This window comes from Trachinotus anak, unplaced genomic scaffold (genome assembly GCF_046630095.1).
Source record: "Trachinotus anak isolate AG129_WGS33_773 ecotype Australia unplaced genomic scaffold, CSIRO_AGI_Tana_v1 ptg000018l, whole genome shotgun sequence".
NCBI classification, from domain to species: Eukaryota; Metazoa; Chordata; class Actinopteri; order Carangiformes; family Carangidae; genus Trachinotus; species Trachinotus anak.
Genome location: NW_027273869.1, coordinates 8,434,716 through 8,461,478, shown reverse-complemented (window position 1 = coordinate 8,461,478; position 26,763 = coordinate 8,434,716). Strand labels below are relative to the sequence as shown.

General features: G+C 41.6%; 1 protein-coding gene across 1 annotated transcript; it reads right to left on the bottom strand.

The window, feature by feature from the left end:
• Positions 1-2,589: 2,589 nt before the first annotated feature.
• LOC139635187 (protein phosphatase 1H-like) lies at positions 2,590-24,578 on the bottom strand. Its single transcript, XM_071502259.1, has 10 exons — positions 24,033-24,578; positions 17,716-17,905; positions 15,561-15,935; positions 12,830-12,942; positions 12,540-12,624; positions 11,477-11,595; positions 7,229-7,292; positions 5,668-5,775; positions 3,763-3,914; positions 2,590-3,307 (listed from the first exon to the last, which is right to left on the bottom strand). Exons 1-10 carry the CDS (start codon positions 24,266-24,268, stop codon positions 3,160-3,162), a joined length of 1,590 nt encoding a protein of 529 aa, XP_071358360.1. The 5' UTR covers positions 24,269-24,578; the 3' UTR covers positions 2,590-3,159.
• Between the last annotated feature and the right edge of the window lie 2,185 nt (positions 24,579-26,763).

Below are 26,763 nucleotides of genomic sequence, written 5' to 3'. Positions count from 1 at the left end.
GAATGGTTCAACATTTTGGGAGAAACACTTGTCCACTTTGTGGCTGAAAGTTGAAAAGACCAGCACCACTGTTGTGTCTGCACGCTAAATATTAAGCTAAATGTTAAGCTAATGCTAGCAGCCAGCTAGCTGTAGCTTAGACTTGAGAGTGGTATCAGTCTTATTACAAGTGAGTGTATTTCCCAAAAGCTTGAAATACTCCTCTAACAATGGCTTCCTCATCCTGGCACTACACAATTTCCAAATGAACATCTTTGGATTCAGTCAATCACATGTACTCCTTGTTTTATAAAATAAGGAGACATAGTCCCACGTTAAACTCAAGCCTTAAGTAAAGCAGTGCTACTCCAAAACTCTACATATCCATCATAGGAAAAAGAACCCTAAGCAATCTAAAAAACAAAAAACAAAAAGTACTCAATCATTCCTTTGAAACATGCCTTTTGTTTTAATTTGATGCTCTCAATCTTTTGTTTTTCTCCTTTCTCACAGCTTGGAATCAAACATTCCAAGCAAAATTTCTTATTGATCCTCTGAAGTGTAAGTTTCGCCTTCCCCCAGACTGCTTCTCATCTCCTGCATCATAACCCACTGTGGCTGTCTGAGCAGTACAGCCGGTATGAATACAGAATAATAATGGAGGAAAGGAGCGAACACTCAGATAAGAACATTAGTTTCTCGGGCCATGACAGTTACGAGACACACTGAACTCTTGACAGTCGCTTTTCTTTCTGAAGCCACCAAGATGTCACCAAGATGAAAAAAGTAAACAAAAAATAAATTATTATTTGGTTTCATGTCTGGCCATCAGGATTTTTGTTTCATTTCATTCCCTTCCTTCACAATCAATCACATCCTTTAACTGTTACGCTAAATGTCTGGGATGCTAACAAGTGGAAAGGAAAAAAACAACCTAATAAATAAATATGCATGGTTACTGCACATTTACAAACAAATAACATTGCCACTCTCTTCAATACATTACAGAAATGTAATTTTAGTCCATATAAAACAAACAGCAGTGTAAACCATTGCACTATCGCTCATGTTCCCAGGCCTACAATATGTCACTGCATGCACTGACACACAGTAAATCACTACATCCGAACACAGCACAGCATTGCACTCAAACCGCTCCCTCTGCGGACAAACGTTACCTGTGTCAAGCATCTGAAGCTTGTGAAACATGCAAAACATGTCACAGCAAAAGGAAGCCTTCAGCTTTTTTTTTTTCCTCTGCGGAAATTTCGCTCAGATTCACTTTGATTGTATTTCGTGATTTTAATGAATTTTATGTAATCCTCCCTGCTGCAGGGAATATTTACGTCTTCATCATTACATGTATTATGGCCCCGTGGCGAGTAACGTGGGTCTGCCTAAAGTGCGACTACACTGATGTACAAGTCATTTAATCCAATAAGAAGTTGTTGGGGTTTTTTTTTTCCACTTTTTCGGGAATTCAGCAAGTTTGAAAAGAGCAGAACATCCCGTATTTGAAGATGGCGCCATGAGAGTGGCAGCCTGTTGCAGCAGCTCCTGGCTTTTTAATGGTTTTACTATGTTATTTAGCTATTTTTTCCTTTATTTCTGTATTAATTTTCCCCTTATTTATTTGGAATACCATTCATCTTAAATTCTACAAATTTCAAGTTCCCCAGTGTTCAATTTAGAAATAAATTAGCATATTTGCTAATAGTTCAATGAGAGGTTCAGTACCACTCTCCTACCTGCACATTACACTTGAAGCTAAAGCATGGAGACCGTTAGCTTAGGTGGGCCAAAAGCAGGGGGAAACAGCTAGCCTAGCTTTGTTAAAAGGTAAAAAATATACCTAGTACTAACTCCTCTATATATTACTAGGTAAAATACATTTGGAGAAAGTCAAGTGCAGATATAATGTGTTCATTTAAAGGTTTTTAAGAGCTTTTTTTCAAACCTTTTGGGCAGCTAACTGTTTCCCGCTATTTTAGGTCTGCTAAGCTATAATTAGTTTACGCTTTACAGCGTCTAGCCTACTGTAACATACAGGTGTGGCAGTGGCGTCAATCTACTCATCTAACTCTTGGCAAAGAAAAAGTGAATAAGTGCATTTCCCAAAAATATTAAACCAATCTTTTAATATCCCATGTCAGCTTGGGAGACGTTGAGAAAAGATAAAACAACATAAATGCTGCTTATCACCAACTAAGTGAAACCAAACTTCAGATACTCAAACTTATTTAAACTTTTGGACTTAATATCGGATGAAATGACTTGTAACAGTGAACATTTTCTTTCTGTGCACATGTTAAATGACTAATCAATTTTCATATCAAACTTTGTTCATAAACCATATCAAACTCTGCCCCTTCTGTCAACCAGCTCAGATCCCCTTGTGAGTTTTTCTATCCCAATAGTGAAACAGATTGCTTATCAGTCTCGCTACTATGAGGTGGATAACTTCAAGTCTTCATCTTTTTCCTTCTGTGATCTGTTCAGGAATCAGGAAGCAGTTCTTCCGCAAAATAATCCTTCAAAGCCACACTGTGGCAAAACGTAAAATGAAGCTGACCTGTCAGCTCCGTCCATGGTCAGGAGATGAAGGAGGTATTTTTTTTTTTTTTTTTTAATAAACAAGTTTGACTGTACAGTACAAGGAAAGAAGAAGGGGGGTGGGGACTAGAAGAGAGGGTAGAAAAAAGGAGGAGCCAGGTATTGTACAGCATACAAGAGAGGTAAGGAGAGGGAAGAAAGAAAGAGATCTAGCCTCACTTTGGAAGAGTGTTTGTGTATTTTAGCTTTCACATCTCTGCAGAAGTTCAGGAACAGACGCCTCCACCATCCTATGGAGCTGCTGTCACTCACTATACTCCTTGATAACTTTTAACAGGCAAAATTATTTCTTTTTGATCAAATTAGCATGTGTCTAAGAGCATGTGCTGACTGTAGTTCTCCTGTGCAGCCAAACTGGTGGCTGACCAATCCTGAACTCCTATAGAGAAATGAAACACCAACGCATCTAAAAGTTCCACGTGACCTTTGTCTAAGGAAGAAAAAAATTGTGCAAACGGCACTGAGAAAACTGAAACGGGATACTGAGTTCAGGACTAACTAGTCCTGTTGGTATAAGACCTACAGGCCCTTCAGGGTCCTTGAACGGCAGCATTTCTCTCAGGCTCTTCAAGGCTGACGGTTGCCGTACATCAGCGGTATGATGAAGACTGAGATGTCGTCTCCAGATCCCAGACGGTCGTGGGTGATCCTCCAGCCTCGGTCCCTCAGCACGCCACGGGCTCGCATAACCAGGTCCTGTGCTGCCATAGTGTACCTGGGCAACAAAGGAAACTATAATGAAGCTTTCAGTCCATAGTGTGTGGGGCTCCTGATGCTGCAATATTATTACCTAATGTGATAATAAACTGTGGCTCATTATACGCTGTCTGAAACATGACGCCACTTGAAAATTTTCATTTGATTGCATCCTCCTTAAATGTAGAAGTTGATGGCAGTCTGTGATGTGATTTTAATATTTTGTTGGTACAGTTTATACTTCACCCCCAAAACACTGTGCCAAAATTTTTAGTCAAAATGTGCCATGACACTAAGAGCAAGTGGTAAGTGGCCAAGGTTGTAATTTATCCTTGGAACAGAAACTGTGTCTGTTGAATAAAATATGCAACACAGTGGCACAGTTTCAGAATTCACATTAGGGCATAATCCTGCAGCAAAAACAGACACGTGACACAGACACAGTCTAAGTAACAAAGAAACAAAGTGTCCCACCTGTGCAGATCATCAGGGTCACAGTTGGCTAGAAAAGTAGTGACTGCCTCAGCAACTTCTTGGTTGGAGAGGACGTCCCAGAGCCCGTCCGTCCCCATCACCAGAACGTCATCAGCTCCGTGCTCGTACTGCGTCAGGCTGTACACCTTCACCTGCGTGCCGAACCACAAAACATTGAGGCTTTTGTTCTAAAACACTCCTGGGCCTGAGCAAGGCAGCGATAGACCAGCAACTCCCATGTTCTGCAAGGTAAAATGACCATTTTTGTCAATGGAGTCTGGTGCCAAAAGAGCAATAGAACAGGGGTCTCTGGTTAAACAGGGACCTTACTTTTTAACAAACAGGTGTATCGCCTTAGGAATCCTTTCCATTTTGCTGTCAGACACTTATAATAAAAATCTTAACCTGTCATTGGCAAAAGCAAACACTTTTAGTGGTCATACTTTGATATGGACAAATGCACCATTTGATTATTGCTGCAGCTGTTTAGCAGTCCGGGGCACTCTTGCTCAGTAGTGGACTGACTGCAAAGATTTCTGTCCCTATCAATCATTTACACCCAAAAACATGGGAATGTCATTAGTTGCAGGTGGTTTTCTTGGCAATCCATTCAATAATTGTTTAGATATTAAATAGATTTCGTTAAGATTTCTTAGCTACGGCAGCTCAAGTTTCTCAGCCGCACTGAAACCTACACTGATTTAGCATTTTCACAACTTAATGAGCTCAATGCAGTTTTCATTCACTGACAGACTTTGGTGAGAGGTGAGAGTTGTGTTTGTGGGAGAAAGAGAGGCACACAGACAGAGACACAAAGAGCTGAGAGGAGTTAAGTCTTCCATGTGAACCTGGTATGAACCCGGGTATTAATGAATTAAAGATCAAGCAGAGAGCTCTGGGAGGAAAAATGCAAAACTCTGTAAGATGAACTACGTCAGGAGATGAAAGCTCTTTGAAACCAGTGCCAGACAGTCAGACAGGTGAGCTCAAGTTCTCCTGCAGCAGAGGACTGAGTTCAGACAGAGGCAGCAAAATGCCACTTCTAGTGACTGTGGTGCAGATGTGACGGGGGCAGAAGCAGGGTAAGTCATGTGACCAAAGTCATGGCACAATACAAGGTGAGGAGTTGGGGCAGGCAAGAAAAACTCGATGAGATGGAAGAAAGAAGAAAGGAAACATCTGCAACATGAGATTTTATAATAATTGTACCGGCTACAGGAAACAACTTAAGTCTGGGGGTTAATGGGTTTAAGGAGATAGATGCTGACATGTTTGCACAATTCCTTGTGTCTGGAAAACCTAGCATGACAAAATGAGGCACAGGCTGACCGCAGGCGTAACCTGATATCTACTGTATTTGTCCATGTGCTCTTGACTGGTCTGAGCCCCAGAGACAGGACAAGATCATTACATTCAGAAGTTACAGATGCAGAACTCAGATTTTTTCAACTATGTACCCCAAGCTCCCCAAACAAGCAGCTCATGAGCACAGTGCGACTTTAGTTGGGGGCACAGGATCCTGAATGACCCACAAACAAACAAAGGAGATGAAGAAAATAAAACTGTGGCCCTTCCACAGAAAATATACAAGTGTAAAGACATATTACACAGAACCTCTTAAATATTAGATTTAAAGCAACAGTTTGGCATTTTTGTTAAACATCAATCTTCTCACCTAACTCTCAGTAAGAAAAAGAATTAGCAAATTGCCCAAAATGTAGAAATATTACTACTTATTAATATTAATAATATTACTACTTAATTGTGACTTTAAATGATACAACACTCCGACAGCCACCAGGTGAAAGGTGACATTCAAATGTGCATAAATGTAAACCAGATATTAACAACCAGCTGACTGAATGTGAGTCAGCAGGCTATTTGCAGCACTACTGCAGCTCTTACCTCAGGGCAACAGGAAAGGAACGGCTTGATGTAGATGTTGGAGTCATGAACTTTGAGGTCGTGGTCACCGAGCCCCCGCGTCACGCCGATAGTGGCCAACACCCGAGCCTGTAAAACAAAGACCGCTTCACTTTTAGCTCGCTTTGAACATATGGATAGAAACACGGCCTCTGTCACCGTGTGCAACACAAGTGAGTGGCGGAGCTAGTGACAACTGCTCACTGTACAGCAATACAGATTTGCATTTTACGGGAGATAATACATGCAGCTGTTGGTCTAGTTTTGTAATTCAGTGGATACATGGGTAAATACAGATGCCTAGATGTCAAGCTGGGATATTCCAGTTTGACAGAGGGTAAATCTTACATCTGTTGAAAACACCAGGAGTGAATGTCAGGTTTTTATAGAAAGCGTGATACATTCACTTGAGAAAGAAATCTGAAAAAATCAGATTCAGACTTTACTTTTTTCTTGAAAACTTTTCTCATGAAAACTTTACTCCGAATTCAGAGATAATGATGAGACAGTGCAGATTTTTTTTTTTTTTTAAGTGAATGCATTACATTTCTGTGGGTTTTGGCATCAGGCCATTAGAATATGACTGACCGAGAGTTTCCATGTAAAACGACAGATGCTCATCATATAGATGTATTTACCAGCAGCATCTCAAATGGGCCGATCTCTCATAAAAGTGCATGTTTCTTTTCCTCCCTTAAAAAAAACGGATTTGTTCACTACACTCCAGAGGAGGTTAGGTTATATGTCAGCTAGGCAACACAAAAGATCTACACAACAAATATCACGACATGTGAGCCAGTGTTGTTAAGTTTCCTAAGGGCACTGAAACTCAACAGTGTAATTTTTCTGTTCCTTTCATTTCCAAACCTTCTTCAATATTCTTCCACTCTTTCATCCCTGTGTGAAAATTTAAAACACTGGTGCGGTGTGGTCGACAGACGCCTTTCCCTTCTCTGATGAGGACTTGTTACGTCTCTCTTTGCATCAAAGTGAACTGATTGAAAATTTGAAACACACTGACATGACTGCAGCGTTTTGTGCAATTTACTTGCTAGAGTGTTTTCAGTTTCGGTCTCTTCTTCTCATCTCTCCTCTGCTGTCCCAGTGGGGATTAACTTCACTTCTCAGAGAGATGACTGTCATCTCCCGAGTGGTGTGTGTCCATCTGAATGCCAGCGTGTGTGTGTGTGTGTGTGGGTATTAGAAGTAGCTACTGGAGTGAAACGGATGGACCGTCTACTCTCTTCTAGTGAGGGTGTACACTGACACACACACACACAGCATGGTACTCACACATCAGAGACCATGTGTTCGCCCACTCTCTGGGTAGCTAGCAGGCATGGAGTGAGTGTGTGTGAGTGTGAGTGTGTGTGTGTGTGTGTGTGTGTGTGTGTGTGTGTGTGTATCAGACCGAGAACGTTGGACTGAGGAGTGATTTACTCTTTCCTCTGTACTTCTGAATTCCAGATACATCTTCAGGCCTTGGAGTAGACACACATACACACTCTCTTACAAACACACACACACACACACACACACTTACCTTTTTCCCTTCACCGTATATTAGTGGGAACTTGAGATCTTCATCTTCAATGGTCTTGTATGCCCTGTGTTCGAGGACAGAAAAGGAGATCAATACAGTGTGACACACACACACACACACACACACACACACACACACACACACACACACTTTAAAAAGGAGGTGCCAAGTGGAGTGAGAAGAGCAAGTGTAAACTGTAGAGGTCTCTCTAATTATACCCTCTTTTCTCTGCTGGTTCTACAGCACTTCCACAGTCAGCACTTCCTACACCCTCTCCCTTACTCATCCACATGTAACACACCCAAAGGCAGCTGCCACCTGACTGACTACTGGGCCCTTTTTGTCCCACTTCACCATCTTATTCATTCAGAACCTCCTTTTTAATATATCGATATTTTTATATTAACAATAAATCAAATGATTATATAATGTAAAAGGAGTCGCATGTTGTGACAAATTAACAGAATATTATTTTGTGACTTTGCAGTTACTCTCAGCTATATGAAGTGTTCATTAACCCTAACTCTGCTGCTTTATTTTTTTTGGTTAACTCTTACAGCTCTCATCCACCCCACCATCACCAGCTGCACCAGGCAGCTGTTTTCAGCAAAAACACTCTAATAAACTGAGTGTGCACCACCTGCCCAGCACCGAGCAGCAGACGGACAAAGTTAGCATCAGGCTGGTGAACAAAGTGGAACAAAATCAGCAAATATTTCTCTATGGAGTTGGTGGGGAGCACAAACAGAGCTACAAGAAGAGAGAAAATTTGTTGGGTGGCTGGAAGTTTGATGAAATGAATGCCAGTGTTGCTTCATGTCTGCTGTAGGTGTGACTAAGTAAATGTTAGCTAACTCATTAGCCACAATAACTTTATACATTGACAATGTGTCATTGTTGTGATTACAGCTTGTTCTGCTGCACCCAAGTGTCAGCTATGCTGCTTTAAAATCCTGTCCATGTATAAATGCATCAACTTCCTTGTGCTGTCTTCCATTGCTAAATTCAATTTAGTATTGAACATTCATAAATCTGGGGGAGGTTTGCTGGAGTAGGAATGGCCAAAATTGGTGCAGCAGGAGCTGAGATAGTCTGACTTTTAGTCCTTAGTGTGGGACCAAGTGGCAACCCACCGTGACTTCCCCCATTGGTTTGTGAACTGCCGTTGAGCCATGAGTTTGCAATTTGGCCGTTGCCATCTTGGTTCTTTGAAACCAGAAGAGAACTGGATGAGAAGGTGGAGCTGAGGAGGAGTGAGGGGTGGATCTTACCAGCTGTGTACTCTATTGTGATGTGAGGCAGGTCGCCGTGTGTGGTACAGTCTGTCAATCAAACGGTAGCCACGCCCTATGCATACCCTGCTTTATCATCTATTTTCCTCTAAATGGAACCATAATTTAAAAGATGAACAACATGTTGTATTGAAGAAGACTTGATAAACTAGTGACTGAGACCATAAACTCATTAGGAAAAACTTTCACTGAGGTAATAAATCAAGTGAGAGAGAGAGTTAGGTAGGGCCATTTTCCCATAGACTTCAATACAATCTGACTTCTTTTTGCAACTAATTAGACAGAATGCAGGTTTAAGGCACTTTTAGATACAGTCTATGTGTGGGATGAGGCTCCAAAAGTACACTTCCCAAGATGCAACTTGTTGGACCTTCCCTGTCTAATAAAAAGCCCAAAATAAATAATAATGAAGGAGGTTTATTAATATACTTAAAAGTGGGAAACAAAGCGACTGACATTCCTCCTGAAGGTTTTCAACACTATGATTCAGTGTGCGTCACAATGCCAGAGTGTTTCTCTAGAGTGCAATAACAAGCGTTTTGTTACTGAAAAATTTAGTGAGAGAAAGCGAGAGGGAGGGGGATCTTCCAATACACAAGCCAACAACAGAAAATAAGGTCAGAAATGCACAAGTGGAAGCAGAAGATTTGAAAACACACTGAGAGATGGAGCTTTGATGTTAGACTGTAAGACTCCATGGCTGACGCTGATGTACTTAAAAAAGCTAGATTAGACTTGGCGTCACCAGTCAGTGAAGAATATCAACCACTTCAAACGGCTTCACATCTGACCGGGGTTTGCTTCATCTGTCGGTCTGTGTCTCTCACTGCACATTTGTCTGTCTCAAACTGAGATGTGTACTTTTCACAACCCAAACGCAACACCCTCTCTCTGTCAGGCCTTTTGGCTTTGTGCCTTCTTGCCGGAGAGGCAGAGATACAGCTGCTTCATCTATCAACCACCCTCCCATCTCTGCTCGTCAAACTTTACACCTCTCTGGAGTCGCACACACTAATTTATCTTCCCGCTGTTTACGCCGCTGAATGAGAAAGCTCATTTTCAGTATCACCTACTCTGCATTTCAGAGTTACACACACCTTAAAAAAAAACACTCATAAATGCCAAACATTCAGTGTTTCCAGCTTCTGAAATATGGGGTTTTACTGATTTTCTCTGGTTTATATTTAAACATCTTTTGGTTTTCAACTGTTGGCTGGACAAAACGAGCAAAGCATAACCTTGGGCTCTGATGAGCAGTTTGGCCCTTAATGAGCTCCTTATGAATACTGCCTTGCTCAAGGGCACCTCAACAGTAGCTGCTTCTAGTAAACAAGCCACAGTAGTCAAAAGCAGAGTAATTACAATCCCTTGGCTTTCTCAAATCGCTCAAAATTATTGTCCTGCTGTCTCACTTTGTGCCCTGGCTATCTTTTGAGATAAGAAGATTTGAAAGTAAGACAAGTGAGATATAGGGCTATGTCTTGAACCTTGCTAATGTACTAATAATCAAGTACAGAAGGCTAACATTACATGCCTGTTCAGTTACAGAATTACATAACAAAATATGCAAGTTTTAAACATATTTCTGTCACAACAATGGATCGTAATGTGAAAAGGGTCTCTCGTAGTGACAGTTTCCAGATGTAGCATACATCTGTCTGCAGCCCAAACAGCAGTTTAGCTCTGATAAACCCACTGCAGACCAGCACCAAACAGCAGACAAGAAAAAGTTAGTGGCTAGCTGGTGATCACAGTGGAGCATTTAGCCACTAAAGACCCAGATATTTCTCTCAGGAGTTAGTGTGGAGCGAAAACTGAGCTAAAGAGAATGAATAATGAATAATTAACATGACAGAAACATTAGTTAACTTAAAAGCTGATGACACATTGGTCGGTCTGTAGCACTTGTCTGATTGCTTGATTTGTAGCCACGTTCTGATTGGTTGCTTTGTAGGAATTTGTATCAACCAATCAGACCACGGCTACATACCAACCAACCTGCAAACCATTACAGCTGCAAACCTACAAACCAATCAGAATGCAGCTGCAAACCAACCAGTGAATCAGAACACACAATCAACTAACCAATCAGAATATGGCTACAAATCAACCAATCAGAACACAAGTACAAATTAACCAAGCAGAATAAGGCTACCAACCAAACAACCGAGCAACCAGGCTATAAGCCAACCAATCAAAATTAGTCTTCCAACCAACCAATCAGAGCACAGTTTGCCATCAGTTTGTTCTTTAGTTCAGGTGAATGTTTGCACTAAAAAAAAAAACAACCCAAAAACATAATGTCTCCGCCTCTTGCTGTTGCTGACATGAGGCACAAAAATCGATGCTAAGAGAAATATAACAGTGGCACATCCTGGCTGACTCTGGAGGGAGCCTTATTGTGAAATATATATCACACACCGCAATACACACAGCACAGTGTGTGCCTCTGTGTGTCGGTGAGTGAGAGTGAGTGTGTCAGTGAAAGCACATCTCATTACTGACTTCCAGTGCAGCCACAGTTAAACAGCATGGTGCCTGGATAACCCACATAACACTACACGTACGGAACCATCCCTGCTGTATCATCACATCGTATCAGGTCAGGCTGCTCCCTCATTAGCTCTCTGCCGGTGACTTCAGCCCTCACTGTGTAGTAGAGTTTCAGCAGCAGTAGAGGAGGAGAAATGGGTGAGGGAGGCAGGCATTCAGACCACAGTGAGATAAACTAATGAAATGGTGTGCAGATAATTGTTTCATTTAAAGAGGAGGCAGTTGGAGTTCGCAATCCCAGAAAATTAGCAGCTTTCATTTCACATCATAACTTAACAGGTACGATTCATAGCAAGGCTTTTTTTTAATGGGTATGGAGTCTTCAAATGTATTGTCTGCTCAGTGAAAATAGTGCGTAGAAGAGAGAAAATTAAAGAGACATCGGGAGACTGAAGGGACTTACCACCCGTTCATGGTGAAGTCTCGGTAGAGCATCCTCTTGCCCACCTCCTTCCTCTGAACTCTCCGGGGAAATTCCAGGTGCGTGAACTCATTACCTAACAGGTGAGGCTGCATGAAACCCTGGAGGACAGACAGAGATGGTGCTCGAGTCAATCCAGCAGCAAAATGTGTGGCAGATTTGCAGATAAAATTAGTGATTTGCTGAAAATGATGAGGCTGAGAAGATATGATATTGCAGAATTAAAATTCTGTTGACAATATATTGACCACTTTTTTTTTCCATAACATAACATAACATCTTGTGACTGTTATACTGTAATGTATGTCATGAGATTGTTATTACTTATGCATGAATAATGCGTAAGCAGCATTTTAATGTTTTAGTTAATTAACTGTTTCAATTTTTGACAATTTTATTGCAAATCTCAAACTAATTAAAGTCTTTAAAAGGAAAAGGAGCAAATGTTTCAGAAACTGGAACCATGACATGTTTGGCATTTTAAGAATAGAGGTGAAAAGTATCATAAAGTACCTCAAATTTGTACTTAAGTACAGTAATTGAGTAAACATACTCAGTTACATTCCACTGTTGCTGTACAGAGATCTTCTGTACATCTTTGCTTTATGTTCATTAAGTTCTGAGTTTTCCATTAAGTAAAGTTTGTCCAAACATCACTTTTGACACATTTCTCCATGAATTCAATAAGAACCGTGGAGCTGAGGAAGTCTGAGTCACTGTCACCTGCCACTCACTATAAAAAGCTCAGTCACACCCATCTTTTCTCAGCTGATGATCTGCTTGTCCTCGCACTGGTTGATTTCCCCTGTTGCACAGCTCTGTATGAAACTGATGGACTTCAGATGTATCACTGATTGTATTGCTTGTCATGTGAACACAGTGAGAAACTGTGGCCAACAGTACAACACTGTGCGACCAGCCTTATACACATATATATCTGTCAAGATTCAGACGACATGTCAGAGTAAAGACTGGGTGTCACTGCATTGCAGCATTATACTTTCAACAGAACACGCAGTAAGACATAAAGGTATGTTTTTCTTACCAGGAACTGGAGTCGCTGTCGCTCTGATTCTGGCGTGAACTCTGTCGACATCGGAACGATCTCGTTGTTTCTAATAATGATAGCCCTGCAGAAAAAAGTCAGGAAGGTAACGTAACCTTGTGAACACGCACTCCTTACATTCAAAAAGAACAAGCAGCGCCCCCCCTCTCTGCCCCAGCATGTTGATGCACTGCCATTATATGTCTTTGGGGGCCCCAGGGTGTACTGCAGTGTCATTAACCCTCTGCCCTTCACAAACCATTTCATTTTAGAAGGATGAACACACACACCTGCTGTCACCTGCATTCCCAACGTATAGTTTTCCTAGCAGGTAAACCACCGCGAGAGCCGTGCATCCTCCTGTGATGTTATACATTTGCTTCTCCTTCTCAATCTGGGCATCCTGGGGAAGAGAGAGAGACAGTTTCTTTAATGAAGCGTCACTTAAAAAAAAAAAAAAAAAGCCAACAGAAAAACAAAAAGGTCATTAAAAACAAAATCCACACAGTGAGCAGCCCACAGGAGCAGAAAAGAAAGAGGGTTTGAATCCATAGACTGTGTTCTATTCAATGACTCGGACACAGAAAGTGAGTGAGAGGCAAGACTTGATAGAATCTGATCAACTTTTCAGAAAGGCAGGCGATGTGTGGGCAAAGCTGTAGACTATCGATCGGTTTATCCTGAACCTCTTGTTGACCGTGTGTCAGTAAACAAGTACTTGTCATGCATGAATAATGCAGACAGTGATATGTGAGAGGGCTTCCGTCTTGACTTTGCATCATCAGGATTGAGGGGCCTTGTACTGGCTGCAGAAGTGCACTCGCTCAGTGCGTTGCTCATTTTACGATACATATTTATGTTTACGATGCTCGGAATCCTTCTCTCCCTTCTTACAACCGGGACGTAATCACACGAATTTCTCCCAGTTTCACAGGTCTGTGCAGGAACCCTGCAGACACAGCAGCTCTCTGAAGAGCTGCTTTTTCCCGCAGGTGGATTTCTTTCTGCAGAGGCCACAGCTTTGACTGACGCAGTGATCGCCTCCAACAAAGGACGTCAAATCAAGAATAAAGACTGTTTATTTTCACAAAACGGAAAAAGGTGACGGGAAGGTTAATCTTAAAAGAGCTTGAGTACAGCTTGAACAATGTGCACTGCTTTCTGTTGCCATCTAGTGGAAATACTGTGTACATTGTCTTATAAAGACATCTCTCAAAGCAGTTTAAAAGAGGCATACAATACAAAGCAGAGATGAAAAATGTCAAAGACAGACACAACTGGATGATATAAAAGTATCTGTCCTGTTTCCGAGCATTAATTTGGTATTTTTGGATCCACTTGGGAAGACACAACAGTAGATTTCCTGTGGCTGTTTCTCCTTAAATGCCTTTGATTCAAAAGCAAATGATTTGAGACATATTTAGTGAGTTGCTGCTGCTGCTGCTGCGACAGACATCCACAGACTAATGTGTACGGTTGAGTGGCATTTAGCCAGGAGCCATCGTTTCATAAGCCAGCGCTCTGACGCCAGATGCCAATTTGTCTAAATAAACTGTGAACAGAGACGCTAAAGGTTGTAGTCTGCGTGCATCTCTGCAAAATGTGTATGTGTGTGTGTGTGTTGGCGAATCTGTCCTCAGGTCAGAATATCAGTGTTTAGTAAGTATAGCACATATCATTTAACGACAGCAAACACAAGATACCAGCTTTTCTTTATCTATCTACTCCCATGCACATGCTGGCTCCATCAGTATCTACATTTCCATAACTCCTCGGTATCCATGTAAATATTTACTGCACACACACTGGCAGTACGTGCTGTATGTGGCGACTGCAGAAATGCCAAAGTTTACATGTGATGCATTCAAGTGCAGGTTATTATTTAAATGATCTTTTTAAATGATCTTTGAATAAGATGACTCCGTGTCTTTCAGTTCAATAGCTGTGGGGACTTTATACTAGTGACAGCGTCACACTCGTGCAAAGGTCTGCTTCTTTAACTATACTGTGCTTCAAAAGGAAAAAAGACTGAAGGACTCAAGATGTATCTCAGCAGATTAAAGCCAGTCAACTACAAAGGGCATCTCAAGTGCCTCTTTTCTTGCTGCACTTAATCAGCTGTCTCTTTGACCCTAGCTTATTCTTGAGTCCTGACCTTTGCCATGTTTTCATACACCTCATCTTGAAAGCAAAGCTGGCGAGAGTCGTACAGTCTGCGGAGAGCAATTTGTGCCGAGCTGCACCTAATGGCTGCTTTTTATTATCTGTATTTATTTTCTTGATTCAGTCGATTAATTAACTGTAAAGAAAATGTCAGGGAGCTGCTTCCACATTGAGATGTTTTCTTTTACCTCATCAAACCCAAAGATATTCAGCTGAGTGTCATAAACGGCTAAGGAAGCTAACAAATATTCACACTTGAGAAGCTGGAACCACTGGTTATTTTTTTAATGACTTATAAGATTAATTGATCATCAAAGCGGTTCCAGATTCATTTGCTGTCTTAATCAGTTAATTGCAGTAATTATATCACTTCATTTTGAATCGTGGGAAAATGTCGCCAGACCGAGGAAAGTATTAAAGTTGCATTACGCGCTTCAACCTCGAAGACCCTGAAACTTGCTCCTGCAATAGGAATGTAGCTGACATCAGTATTATTAATCACACTGTGCATTTCCTGCCATGGTATATCAAAATGTCAGACCAACCTAAATAACATAAGGTGGATATTTTTACAGTGTGAAACTTAGAAAAAAGGCCATAACAGCACAGGTGGTAAAAATGCTGATGATAGGCCGTCTGCAACTGTGAGGTCAGACAACTGATCCCTGCAAGGACACAATGAAAACTTTTCTGCAACCTTCACAGGACATTTCTCTACATTAAGAGCGTCAGCCGAAATCCAAAATTAAAGTAATGATGCATGACAGAGTGACTCTCCGTGAGCGTGAAGGCTTTGAGGACTGATCAGGATGAGTGGGCGCAGGTACTGTACATCACGACTCTGCAGCTGTCTCTCACCATCTCCTTGAAGGCGTTCTCTATGGCTCCTATCACCAGGCTCTCGTGCTGGATCTTCTTCTCTGTGAAGAAGCGAGGCGGTGGCGGCGGCGTACTGCATGGGGAACCAGGTGCGCCCGCGGCCCCGCGCAGCGAGGCAGCCCGGGTCAGGGCACGGTGAGGGCCTGAGACGTTTCCGTGGACATAGGGGTTGTTGTCGGGCTCCTCTCCCAGCACTGTGGGAGGTAGGGAGGCCAGGTTGCGCAAGATCTCGATCACAGCCTGGAGCTGGCAGGCGATGTGGTGCTGCAGCAGACGGGAGGCGACAACCGCTGCACCTGAACCAGCGTGACCATCGAACAAGGCCCAGTAGTGGAACACCAGTCCTTCACTGTCCTGCAGACACAATACATAAAATATGTATTTATTTCATATAGATCAGTGCACAGAAACAGGAAAAATTATCTGCAAAATTAGTTTGTAATTTTTTAGCTCTTCAGGGAAAATGCATATTTTCACACCCACTAATCAGTCCCAGTATGGTATAACCACACACATTATTATTTAATTGATATATTATTATATTCTTATCTATTATTTAACTTTTTCCTAAGTATTTGTCACTAACATTTGCAGTTTTTTCTCTTGCACTGTCCACTTTGTAATCCTGCAAAATTCCCCACTGTGGGACTAATTAATCTATTTCAACCTTAATCTTAATCTTAACTGGCAAATGAGTCTTTTCATGGAGAGGATGTAGAGGTAGATTCAGCAGCATTCAGATCCAAATCCACCAGTGGTGTTTCGGTTTAACAGTGGATTTCAATACTCAGAAACAATGCATTGCACATGGACTCTGAAGTGTGCAACTGATGAACATTACAGACTCATATTTACAGAACAGAAACATGTATCTAATCTTACACCACACCCAGATGATATGAAATAATAAATGTGCTATACTCCGATGAAAACAGGGCGTGGATGGAAACACAGCTGAGGTCTCTCCTCTGGTCAAACAAGGGACTGAACACACTCAAAACTGATATGAATCAGTGCCAACACAAAAATGAACCTGCTGCCTTTTCCACTGTTAAGTAATGAGACATTGAATTGAAAAGCATCACAAATAAGCATGCAAATGTTTGAATGTCCAAAATATCTGACAAAAACATGCAGAGATCATCCTCCAGCTCGTCACACCACACTTCAGCTAAGAAAACGTCAAAAGGTTAAGGTTTGAAAAAGAAAAAAAAGATCAAGTTAAAGTAATGCTGCTGGTTGAACTTGTGCTACGAGTGAGTCATTAGTGAGAGGAGAGACCCAGGAGAAAACGCCATGACTCATTCTGTCCAACAGTGTGTGAGAAATGCGGAGGTCAGACCTCCTCATCTCTTCATTTCTTTCTGTGGGGAAGAACAGCACAGGGCTCGCTCACACACCTTTGACTGACCGCCACTGGAAGGAGAGCGGTATGAGAAAAATAGATCATGAAATCTCTTGTGTCAGAAGCAGATTTTATTTATTACTTATTATGTATTTGTTGTTTTTTTAAGGTTTAAATGACATGAATCTTTGTTTGACCTTTATCAAAACCATTCATTATACAGTATGATCTATTACTCCTGGGGTTGAATGAATTGTGTAATGAGTTCAGTTTGTAAAAGCCAGTGATAGGGTTAGATGAATGAAGCTACAGCTAGCCAGCCTGGCTCTGCTCAAAGGTAAATAGTAAATCTGCCTCCAAAGCTCACAAATTAACACACACACATATATATATACAGTATGTAATTTGTTTAATCTGTATCTAGTCTGATACATAACCCAGCTTAAATCATAAGTTCTTAGTTAGTAAGTGAGCTTCTGAGGTGCTGTTAGGTACCTCTGAACAGAGCCAGGCTAGCTGTTTCCCCCTGTTTCCAGCCTTTATGCTAAGCTAAGCTAACCGACTCCTGCCTGTAGCTTCATATTTGACAGAAAGACACGAGAGTGGTATCAATCTTGTCATCTAACTGTTGTGCATTGAGACACGAATATTTCATGTTAAAGAGATTTAACCACGTTTTTAGTGGTCTTAATGTGAACATGAACTGTTAGGTAAGTGCTCCCTGTGTTTGCCTTGTGCAAAACTCATGCATTCAACTGAACGTGTGTTTGTGTTTATGTGTATACTTACCTCTCCCAGCTTGCTGTGATCCATGCGGAGCCCGAGGCTCTCTCCGTTGGGCAGGGAGTTGCGTCTCTTGGCGGTGGGGGTCTTGCTGGGCGTGGAGGGAGGGCAGTAGCTCATTGGCCTCCTTCTGGCGACTACCACCTCGCAACAGGCTTGGTCCTCATTCAGCGCACTCTTACCAGCATTAATCACCCTGTGAGAGGAGGGAAAGGACAGTGAGCATGGTTTATATACAGGCTGAGTCATATTTCATGCTGGGCTTGTCTATGGCCATTTCTTATATAAAAATCATACTTGGCAATATACATTTGGCATTTCATTTTTCCCAGTTAAATTTTGCTACAAGCAACAGATGCATCACTGGCTCTGATTTCCCAGTCTGACATCTGTGGTCCGGAACAAGCGTTTGAATGAAAGCCGACCTCAGATGCTTTTTGTTGGATGAAACGGTGCTGCAGTCTTTCATGGTTATTATGGCTCACTGCAGGATCACAACAATTAGTCAGAGCCCCAGCCTGAGGTTTCTCTCTTTACACCCAGTGAAGCAGCTGGCTTTGTACGTTTCATGTTCCCGACGAAGATCAAACAGAAAGCGCTTGTTTGTGGTACTGCTCTGCTGGGAGTGTCCTGATGCATCGGGACAGTCGCTTCTGGGCGAATTAGTGGTCTTTGTTTGTGTGAGACTGTACCTACAGTGTGTGTGTGTGTGTGTGTGTGTGCTCTTTGTCCTTTATGTAAGCAGACAGACCACAGACCACAGACCAGAGAGATGATGCCATGACCCAGTAACAGTTAAGGCCGACCACACAGCAACTATGTCTTTCAAAAAGCCAGAATACTCAAGTCATCCTCAGAAAGTTTTGACCAAACACCAAAAATAAAGTTAAAATGCTAAAATGTTTTAATTATTTGGATTTGTCAAGTTTTATCTATTCAGTTGACTGTTTAATCTTATTTTCTGTAATTCTTGGCTGAACCAGCCACAGGCCAGCGCTGCATCTGCAAATGTCCGTTACTGGGTGATGATTGGTCGGGTGGCCAAGTGCTGGACTTTATTCATTGTTATGTTGATAGCATGTTGTGCTATTGCATTTTTAAAATGTATTTTCTATTGAATATTGAAATATAAGTCAGACCTGGCCAGCTGCCGCTATCCATGGTGCTGAAAGGAGGATTTCATTCTGGCAAGTTAAATTAGCATTCATGTATGATCATATCCCTCATGTGTCTGCATGAGGACAGGTCGAGGCTCATGGTCAGACCCGGAGAGGGACCCTGCACACACACATACACAGTCCAGGTATAAACTAGGTACATACCTGGACTTGTTTGAAGTAACATTTACAGTGATCGTGATCTAAATGCTGGTTCCCCAAACTTTAACTTTAAGTTGTACTGTTGTCTTTTGGTTTGGCTAAAAGTTTTCAAAATCATACACACTAAGTCTTGACACTGGAGTCACTCTTTAATGAACCATGTAGGTGTTTCACCATGTTAGCAGCAGGAATTTAGGGATGACGATGTTGGACTGGTTTATGACCAATAACCTGGAAAACGAACAAGATTAGATATTCTGCTGTTCTTCGATATTTAGCACAAACATGCTTAGATAACCAATCTGGAAAACATTATACATGCTACACATTAGCACGTTAGCGTTGTCACTGTGAGCATGTTATCATGCTGATGATAGCAATTAGCTCAAAGGCAATTAGCCCAAGAATAGCCTCGCCTGGCATACTTAGACTTTGTGTTTACAGGGCAGTAGCATTTTAAAGAATATACTCCAGTTTCTACCTGCAACGACTGAGTAAAACCATCAAACATCAGACACATGGCTTTTCTGTGTTAAAGCAAACAAACACCTAATTTACAGCAATTAGCTTTTATTGGCCTTCTAAAAAAAAGTCCCTAAGCCTGCAGAACAATAGCTACTGACAGCTAACGTAATGGGGCTTCCGCTTCATGGTGAAGAAAGTGAGACTCTGACGACAGCTCCGACAGACGAGTCCGACAGACATCTCTGGAGGCTGTTGTGCATGTCTGTGTGTGTGAAATCAGAAATTGGCATGTCTATTTATAGACTCAGACTGTGGGATGTTTTCTGCTCGGCAGCATCATTGTCTGGTTGCTTGTTAACCCTAGACAGAACGAGATAAAGAGGTTCGGGAAGAAACAGCAAAACAGACGCGCAGAGCAAAAATGAGAGTGCATGCACGTATATGTGTGCATATGTGAATTCTTATGTATGTAAGAATATATGCATTTATGCGTTTTTTAAAAAATATATTTCATGCCAAACAGCACCTTGTTTCAGATTCTTAGCTGTGCTGCATTTTAAAATCTTTTATCTTTGGCTTGTACAAACCAAACCATTAAAAAACTCAATACTGATTGATTATGAATATAGACAGGTTTCTCTTCCCTGTGATAAATCCTTTTAAACAATATTTCCCCTTCTTTAGAACAACAATGCAAACAATCAATGTGTATTAAAAAAAAAGTGTGTCGAGGGAGCTCCTGAGCTAAAACTGGCACTACTTTGGTTACAATGTGTCATTCATCATGCATGCATAGTACAAAAGCCATTATGTCCAGGGGCTGGATTTCACCCTGATTACTCAGCTCTGCTTTCAGAGCTAATGCATTACCACTGCAGCCATAATTACAGTGGAAAATGCCCTCTGAGTTATCACGGCCATAAAACGCCATGACACACGGACCAGTTCTGAGCTTGATGATACACACAAGTCCAGGAAGCCTTTGTCTGCTTCATCTAATCTATTGTCAACAAACACAGTAATGAGATGACCTGTGTGTACAAACGTGCTGCTGAGTGTAGCGTGTGCGATAAAAATATGTTTATGTGAACTTTTGAACCCTGAAGGTGAAAACTATGAGCAAAAGCAATTCTCATCCTTCAATAAGTACAGCGCATTTAATTTAATAATCCGTCTGTGTTTCATGAAAGGTGCAGCTGGTGCTATTGTGCACTTGTGATTGGGAGTAATCCTGCAACTCATTTGTCCTCATTTCACCATTTGCAGGAAGAATGATAGTCATTTTATTTCCCTGCCAATCAAATTTTTGTTTCATTTGGAACAATTACCTTTCCTCCCATTAGGAACAAAACCTAATTTCCCCCTCCATTGTCAGACATCTAATGCCCTCTTTGTTTCTCTACCCTCAGCAACAGATTCTGGGCCAGACATTGGCCCCAAGGATGCAGTGATTATTTGGTGAAGCACAATGGTTGAAAGCTTTGCCTCTGCTTAACTTGAAACACTTGAAACTTGAAAGGAACAATAAAAGCGAACCAGCCACGAGTTAAATACAGAAACCATCTTTCAAAAAGTCAGAATTTGGTGCTTTTTCTTGAGGACCTTGGTCATGAATGCACTAACACGTGAAAAGATGAGATAAGACAGTACAGCAATAAAATGTGAGTTTGAATGCAACGTCAGAGTGGATAAGTTTAGTTCTAATGGGACTGTGAGGCACGTCAGTGAAATGGCACAGTTTACTTTCGATTTTACCCACTGAAACACTGTCGCTGGCCGATATCCGCGGCTAGCTAGCTAATTAAGCTAGCGTTCGCGCCATCAGTTGGTTGACACCTCTTTCTCCAGCTGACTTTTTAATGTTTCTTCTCTACTCTTTACAACAAAAAAGGGTAAACAAAAGCAAAGATAGTAAAGCTACATAATACTGTGCTAAATATTCTGCATGTCACAGGCAAACAGCCAGAATCCTCACCAGTGTTTTATAAGAATGATAATGAAAAATGTAAAAAAAAAAAAAAAAAAAAAAATTATAATCCTGTTTGGCTGCTTTATATAATTATACATGGATTAGCAAGACAGAGGTTATATGTTTACAGTTCATTTTTTTTAAACCGTCTTTTTTAATTTTAACATGACAAGAGAAATGTCTTCAGGATGAGGAGCCTGTTGTGTTTGCCTATCATGGAGTGGGAACGTCTTCAGATCCAATAAAAAACAAGACAGAGTAATTAACCCTACCCCACACACTGATATAATAGCATTAAGGAACATCCACACAGTGGGGAAATACTCCACAGTGAATGTGTTCATGCAATAGGGGCTTTTTTTAAATGCTCACTGGCCTTGAAAGCAACGCTCAGTTACTACTGAAGGTTGTAAGCTAGCTGGACATGCTAAAATTTGCACATTCAATTAGAGCAGGAGGAGGTGAGGGCCAAAACGGCTGCTGTAATGACAACACAGGAGGCTTTAATTACAGACAAATGCTGATACGAGCTGAACTCATTAACCACACTGGTCCCACAGAGACACTTCATGCGTATCAGTGTGAGTTGAGTGTGAGGGAGAAACCTGGGTAATGGAGCAGTGTGCTAGACACACTTATTGAGGAATATCTCTCTGTATTTCCCAAATCTCTCCAACTTTATCTGTGTTATTCTCTGGGACCATATATTTCTCATAATATAAAAATGTCTCTAAGAGAGAAACTCTACAGGATTCAGAATGGGAACAATCTTTTTTCCTCTTCAGGGCAACTATTTTGTTTTGTTGTTTTCAAATGTAATCTGTTCTTGAATTAAAGCTGCAACAAATCTTAACCAGAACTGCATCAAGAGTGGAGAGACACAATATAGCTCAGTACTGAATAATCTGAACATGTTGATAGCTTTACTGTGCCTTGTTTTTACTAGAAACTCAGTATAACGCACCACTTAACTTAAGAAGGCACAAAAAAAATTTAATCTAAGAAGGAAAGGAAGTAAAAGAGGTCGATTCAGAGATATCTAGTAACAACTATCACACAGTGGTTCATTAGCACTATCAGTAGCTTCCTTTTCTCATCTTTATCTATTTTTTTCAGCAGAGTAATGCAGGAACTTTGTGTTAACTACTGATTAATCAGCATCGGTTCCAGATTTGTTCCTTGAAGACTACTCGAGCTTTTGTGTACCTTATTGTGAAATGTCAACCGCACACATTAATGGTACCAGGGTGGGGAGAGAGACTGCTATCTAGGAATTCAATTCTGTGATACATTAACCAAGGCGGGGCAGGGATACAGCCGGAGCAAGCTGCTCTAAAATCTAAGTCCTGGTGAAGGTTTTTATCTTTTTGTCATATTTTCATATATTGTTCTTGAGCTACTGTGCTCAAAAGACTGCAAGAGACGCTCAACTGCAATGAGATGCTATACATCGAGTACCATGGCGGTGAAATACCAGTGGAAGAAACTGACTGCTGACAATTATTACACGGCAACTCCCTGTACATTTATTATACGTTTGTACTGGGTCATTATTACTTGAGAGAGTCACTTCCTCCCTGCTGTTTGTAGCACCCCAGGCTACATCCTGCAAAGCACGTGTCATTAAGTTAACAGACGTTAATAAATGTCCAGTTACGGCCACATGTATATGCCTACCACACACTAACAGGGTTTCCCAGAACAACTTACTAAATTCATTTTCTCATTCATGTTTTAATACAGGAACTACTTACAAAACAATGAGTCTTACTCAGCACCACATCTCAGGAGCACATACTGTGGCGTGATGCTGAAAGTTATTATTGTTCTTTTTAGGACATCTAAGACTTAGAAATAGTGCCATACTTGAAAGCGAGTTATTATTTTCTAGGCATAACATCTTTGGTTTTCTACGCTTTTATATCAGAGTGCAACTACAAAATAAAACTGTTGTGTAAAATGTGACATGATTGCATGAGCACAAATGCTTTACTGTAGTATGTAGATGCTGATTGGAGACAGCAAAGACAGAAACAAACTCCTTACTTAACCGCATCTAAACACCGGTCATCAGCCAGGCATGATGCATGGTGACATGCAAACACACACTGACACACAGCTATAAAGTGAGCACAGTTGTGGACTAATACCCTGATTCTGCTGGTACAGGGTGCATCATCCTCTCGCATGTGAAAACCAGCTTGCCTGATGACATCATTTTAAACAGCACGCAATTCGCCTGTGGTACTAAAAGCTCGCAGGTTGCATGCAAAAGGCTGCTCCGTGGATCCAAAACCACGCAGGGGACGGATGCGGGTCACAACAGGTGCAGCTCGGCTCCAACTCTGAGCTTTGTATTTGTAAGAGAGTGAGCGGCTCTGACCTCCTGTTTTTATTTCAACCTGAGGATGAGCACATTTCGGAGGTGAAGTGCTTGGATGAGCACCTCCGAGCTCCTGGGCCTCCACAAAACTGAGCCCAAGATGCTTTTGATTAAATAGTATCAATGCGAGGACACTTGAAAGAAGACAGAAGCCGCTTTGAGGGCAGCAGCCGTCGGGGTTACTTACTCAGCGTATCCGGTGGCCCACGGTAATCTCCTGGTTTCCTTCAGGATGAGGATGGGCCGGGCTATGTGGTCCGCGGAACACTCGATCTCATCCAGGGACAGGCCGAGGAACTCAGGTCTCATATATGGGAATTTCAGCGGCAGCTCGGAACCAGGGTTGCCCCCTCCACCGGAGCTGCCCCCGGCCATGATTCCACCCATGAATCCGGCCACGGCGGACTTGACCCGGGTGAGCATGTTGGTGGCGCGTCGCGGCGGGGCGTCCGTCGGCCGGTGCGCGGCGCCGCGGCTCCCTTTCCCCGAATTCCCCCCCAGCTCGTCCGCGCTGGTCGACGGCAGGCTCGATGGAAGAATTAGAGGCGGAGGAGGAGCAGGAGGAGGAGGAGACCCTCAGATGATTACGGTTTCATTCATCCAGAGCGGAGACATCAGCCGCAACCGGAGGCCAGGGCGATGAAAACAGCAAGGATGCTTTAAGTAAAACCCTGCACATCCCCATGGAGAGTCATTGATAACAGCTCGACCGTCGTGAACGCGGAAATACACTGAAGATTAGCGGGTCATGTGATGCATCCACGGCTGCACACTGCAAAAAATAAAAAATAAAAAAAAGCAAAACAAAACAAACAAACAAAAAACCCCAAAACAACTAAAATGAAAAATAAATCGGGTATTAAGTAAAAGCATATAAAATCTAACACTAGGCTATATGTCACTTCCAATCTTCAGGGAACAAGTGCAACAGGAGAAGCGATGCATTTTTACTTTAAGACAGCTCCACCTCTTGAAGCGGTAAACCACTTCACTGGGAACAATTAAAACTGATGTACAGTTTTACTTATTTATATTCAATCACCAAACGAGACTTCAAGGATCGACAGGCTACGAAACTCGGAGAGGCTGACATTTTTTACAGTGGAGGATGAGCAAAGATTGATAATTCTTACAGGACGGGATGAGCAGCTTACAGCCGCTGACAGCAGGTTAAAGGTAAATCGGGCCTGTAGCCGTGATACAGGATACAGAAGAAATGTGAGAAGGAGAAGCGCACAGTGCAGGAAGCACTTAGCTTTAGAGAAGAAGCGCTCCACAGTCTGCGCTGTCAGTGCTGAGGTGTTCTACAGACTAGACTTTTCCTGTTTCCTAATTTCCTAATCAGGCTTACATGTCTGTCGACTATAGGCTCACTGGTTAGTGACAGAAATGATTTTTATGCTCGGAGGGATTGTGGAGTATTTGAAATCTTGCCTAAAGGAAATCCCTAAATCATAGGTGGAGTTTGGGAAGCAGCCCAAGGGCGTCTCCTTTCGCCTGAATCATTTCACTCTGTATATTTATATCTGGAACTTGTATTAGTTTTTCCCTAGTGTGCACAGAAAGTCCCCATCGTGTCCCAATTATTTTGTGATAGCGCAAGGACTTGTCCATTCAACAAATTGTTTAAGATACAAGCGAAATTACGTGCGTAATTACGCGCGGCGCATCCCTCCGTTTTATGACTCTAGAACGACAAGCAACTGAAAAGAAAGGACCGTTAACCTTGTGGCCATGAACTTAAAAAAAGTCTTCTTCTTATTATTATTAATATTATTATTATTATTATTATGGGCGATATCCAAGACAAAAATAATGCCTATAGGGCACCTACCAACATAAGAATTCTGCTACCAATTAAACTGACATTACAGAGGGTTTATAACTTATTATTTGTTAAAGAATCATTTATTAATACTTTAGCCATAAAAATATTCTCCAGCTTGACTTGCTTTAGCCAGCTTTTTAATTCATTTAATTCATCCATACATTTATTGACATTTACAACTGACATGATATATTATCGCAGTGGAGCAATCACTGATTAACGACTTACAATAAAAACTACTGCGCACTCGGCCTTGTTAGCTGTAACACAAGAATAAATTAGCAACAGTTATGAGTGCAGGCTCCATGGCTCACTATACTATGAATCAATTAAACTCATGACTAATTATTAAAAGCTTGGACTAATATCTAAAACTTAATTATTATCCCACAATACCCTACCACCAGTGTACCTGAGAAGTGTCATGACTGTGGAAAAAGCTGCAGGTATTGTAATACACACAGGGTCCCAGTAGATAGAGCCATTACACAAAACTAGTTGGACAACTTTAATTGCAGGTAAGATGCCAAAGGACTTTTTTTATAGTGTTTATTCAGGAAATACTTCAAAGCCACTTCTGTGAAACAGTAACAAAAGCTGGACAAAAATAAAACAATAAATAGGCCCGTCTTATGTCAAGAGCTCTGCCATTGAGGTTATACAATATGAACACCGTGTTACCTCACAACATGTTTTCATTGAGGAAGCTCAAGGAATCAAAAGCTGGGCTAAGTGCCATATGCAAACTAGATAATGGCCTATTGTTTCCTCAGTTCACATAGCTGATCATTCGTGTGTGCAAATGTGTCTAATTTACCTAATTACTTGAAACACTGTAGGTTTGGCAAACGTAGCAGAATAATCACCACTGTTCAAATATTTTACCTGTGCAACACAACAAGACAGCATGTTTCTGAAGGGTGTATCCCTGAGATTAACCAGTGTTGCCTTTACATGGTGAAGAGATACAATCCCTTTCCATGGGTATAGTTGTAACTGAACGTTGCAGTAATCAGTTTACTTGTCTCAACTCCTTTGAGGTTCTGCCCTTTGATGTTATTGCACAAGAGCATTTAAAAGAAGTGCAGTG

What these genes read in the sequence shown, in the direction of transcription:
- LOC139635187 (XM_071502259.1), bottom strand. Translation starts at nt 24,268, where the DNA reads ATGCTCACCCGGGTCAAGTCCGCCGTGGCCGGATTCATGGGTGGAATC. An exon ending in TGGGCCACCGGATACGCTGA is followed by an intron (nt 17,906 to 24,032) that starts GTAAGTAACCCC and finishes CTCCTCTCACAG; the next exon opens with GGTGATTAATGCTGGTAAGA. An exon ending in GACAGCGACTCCAGTTCCTG is followed by an intron (nt 11,596 to 12,539) that starts GTAAGAAAAACA and finishes TCTGTCCTCCAG; the next exon opens with GGTTTCATGCAGCCTCACCT.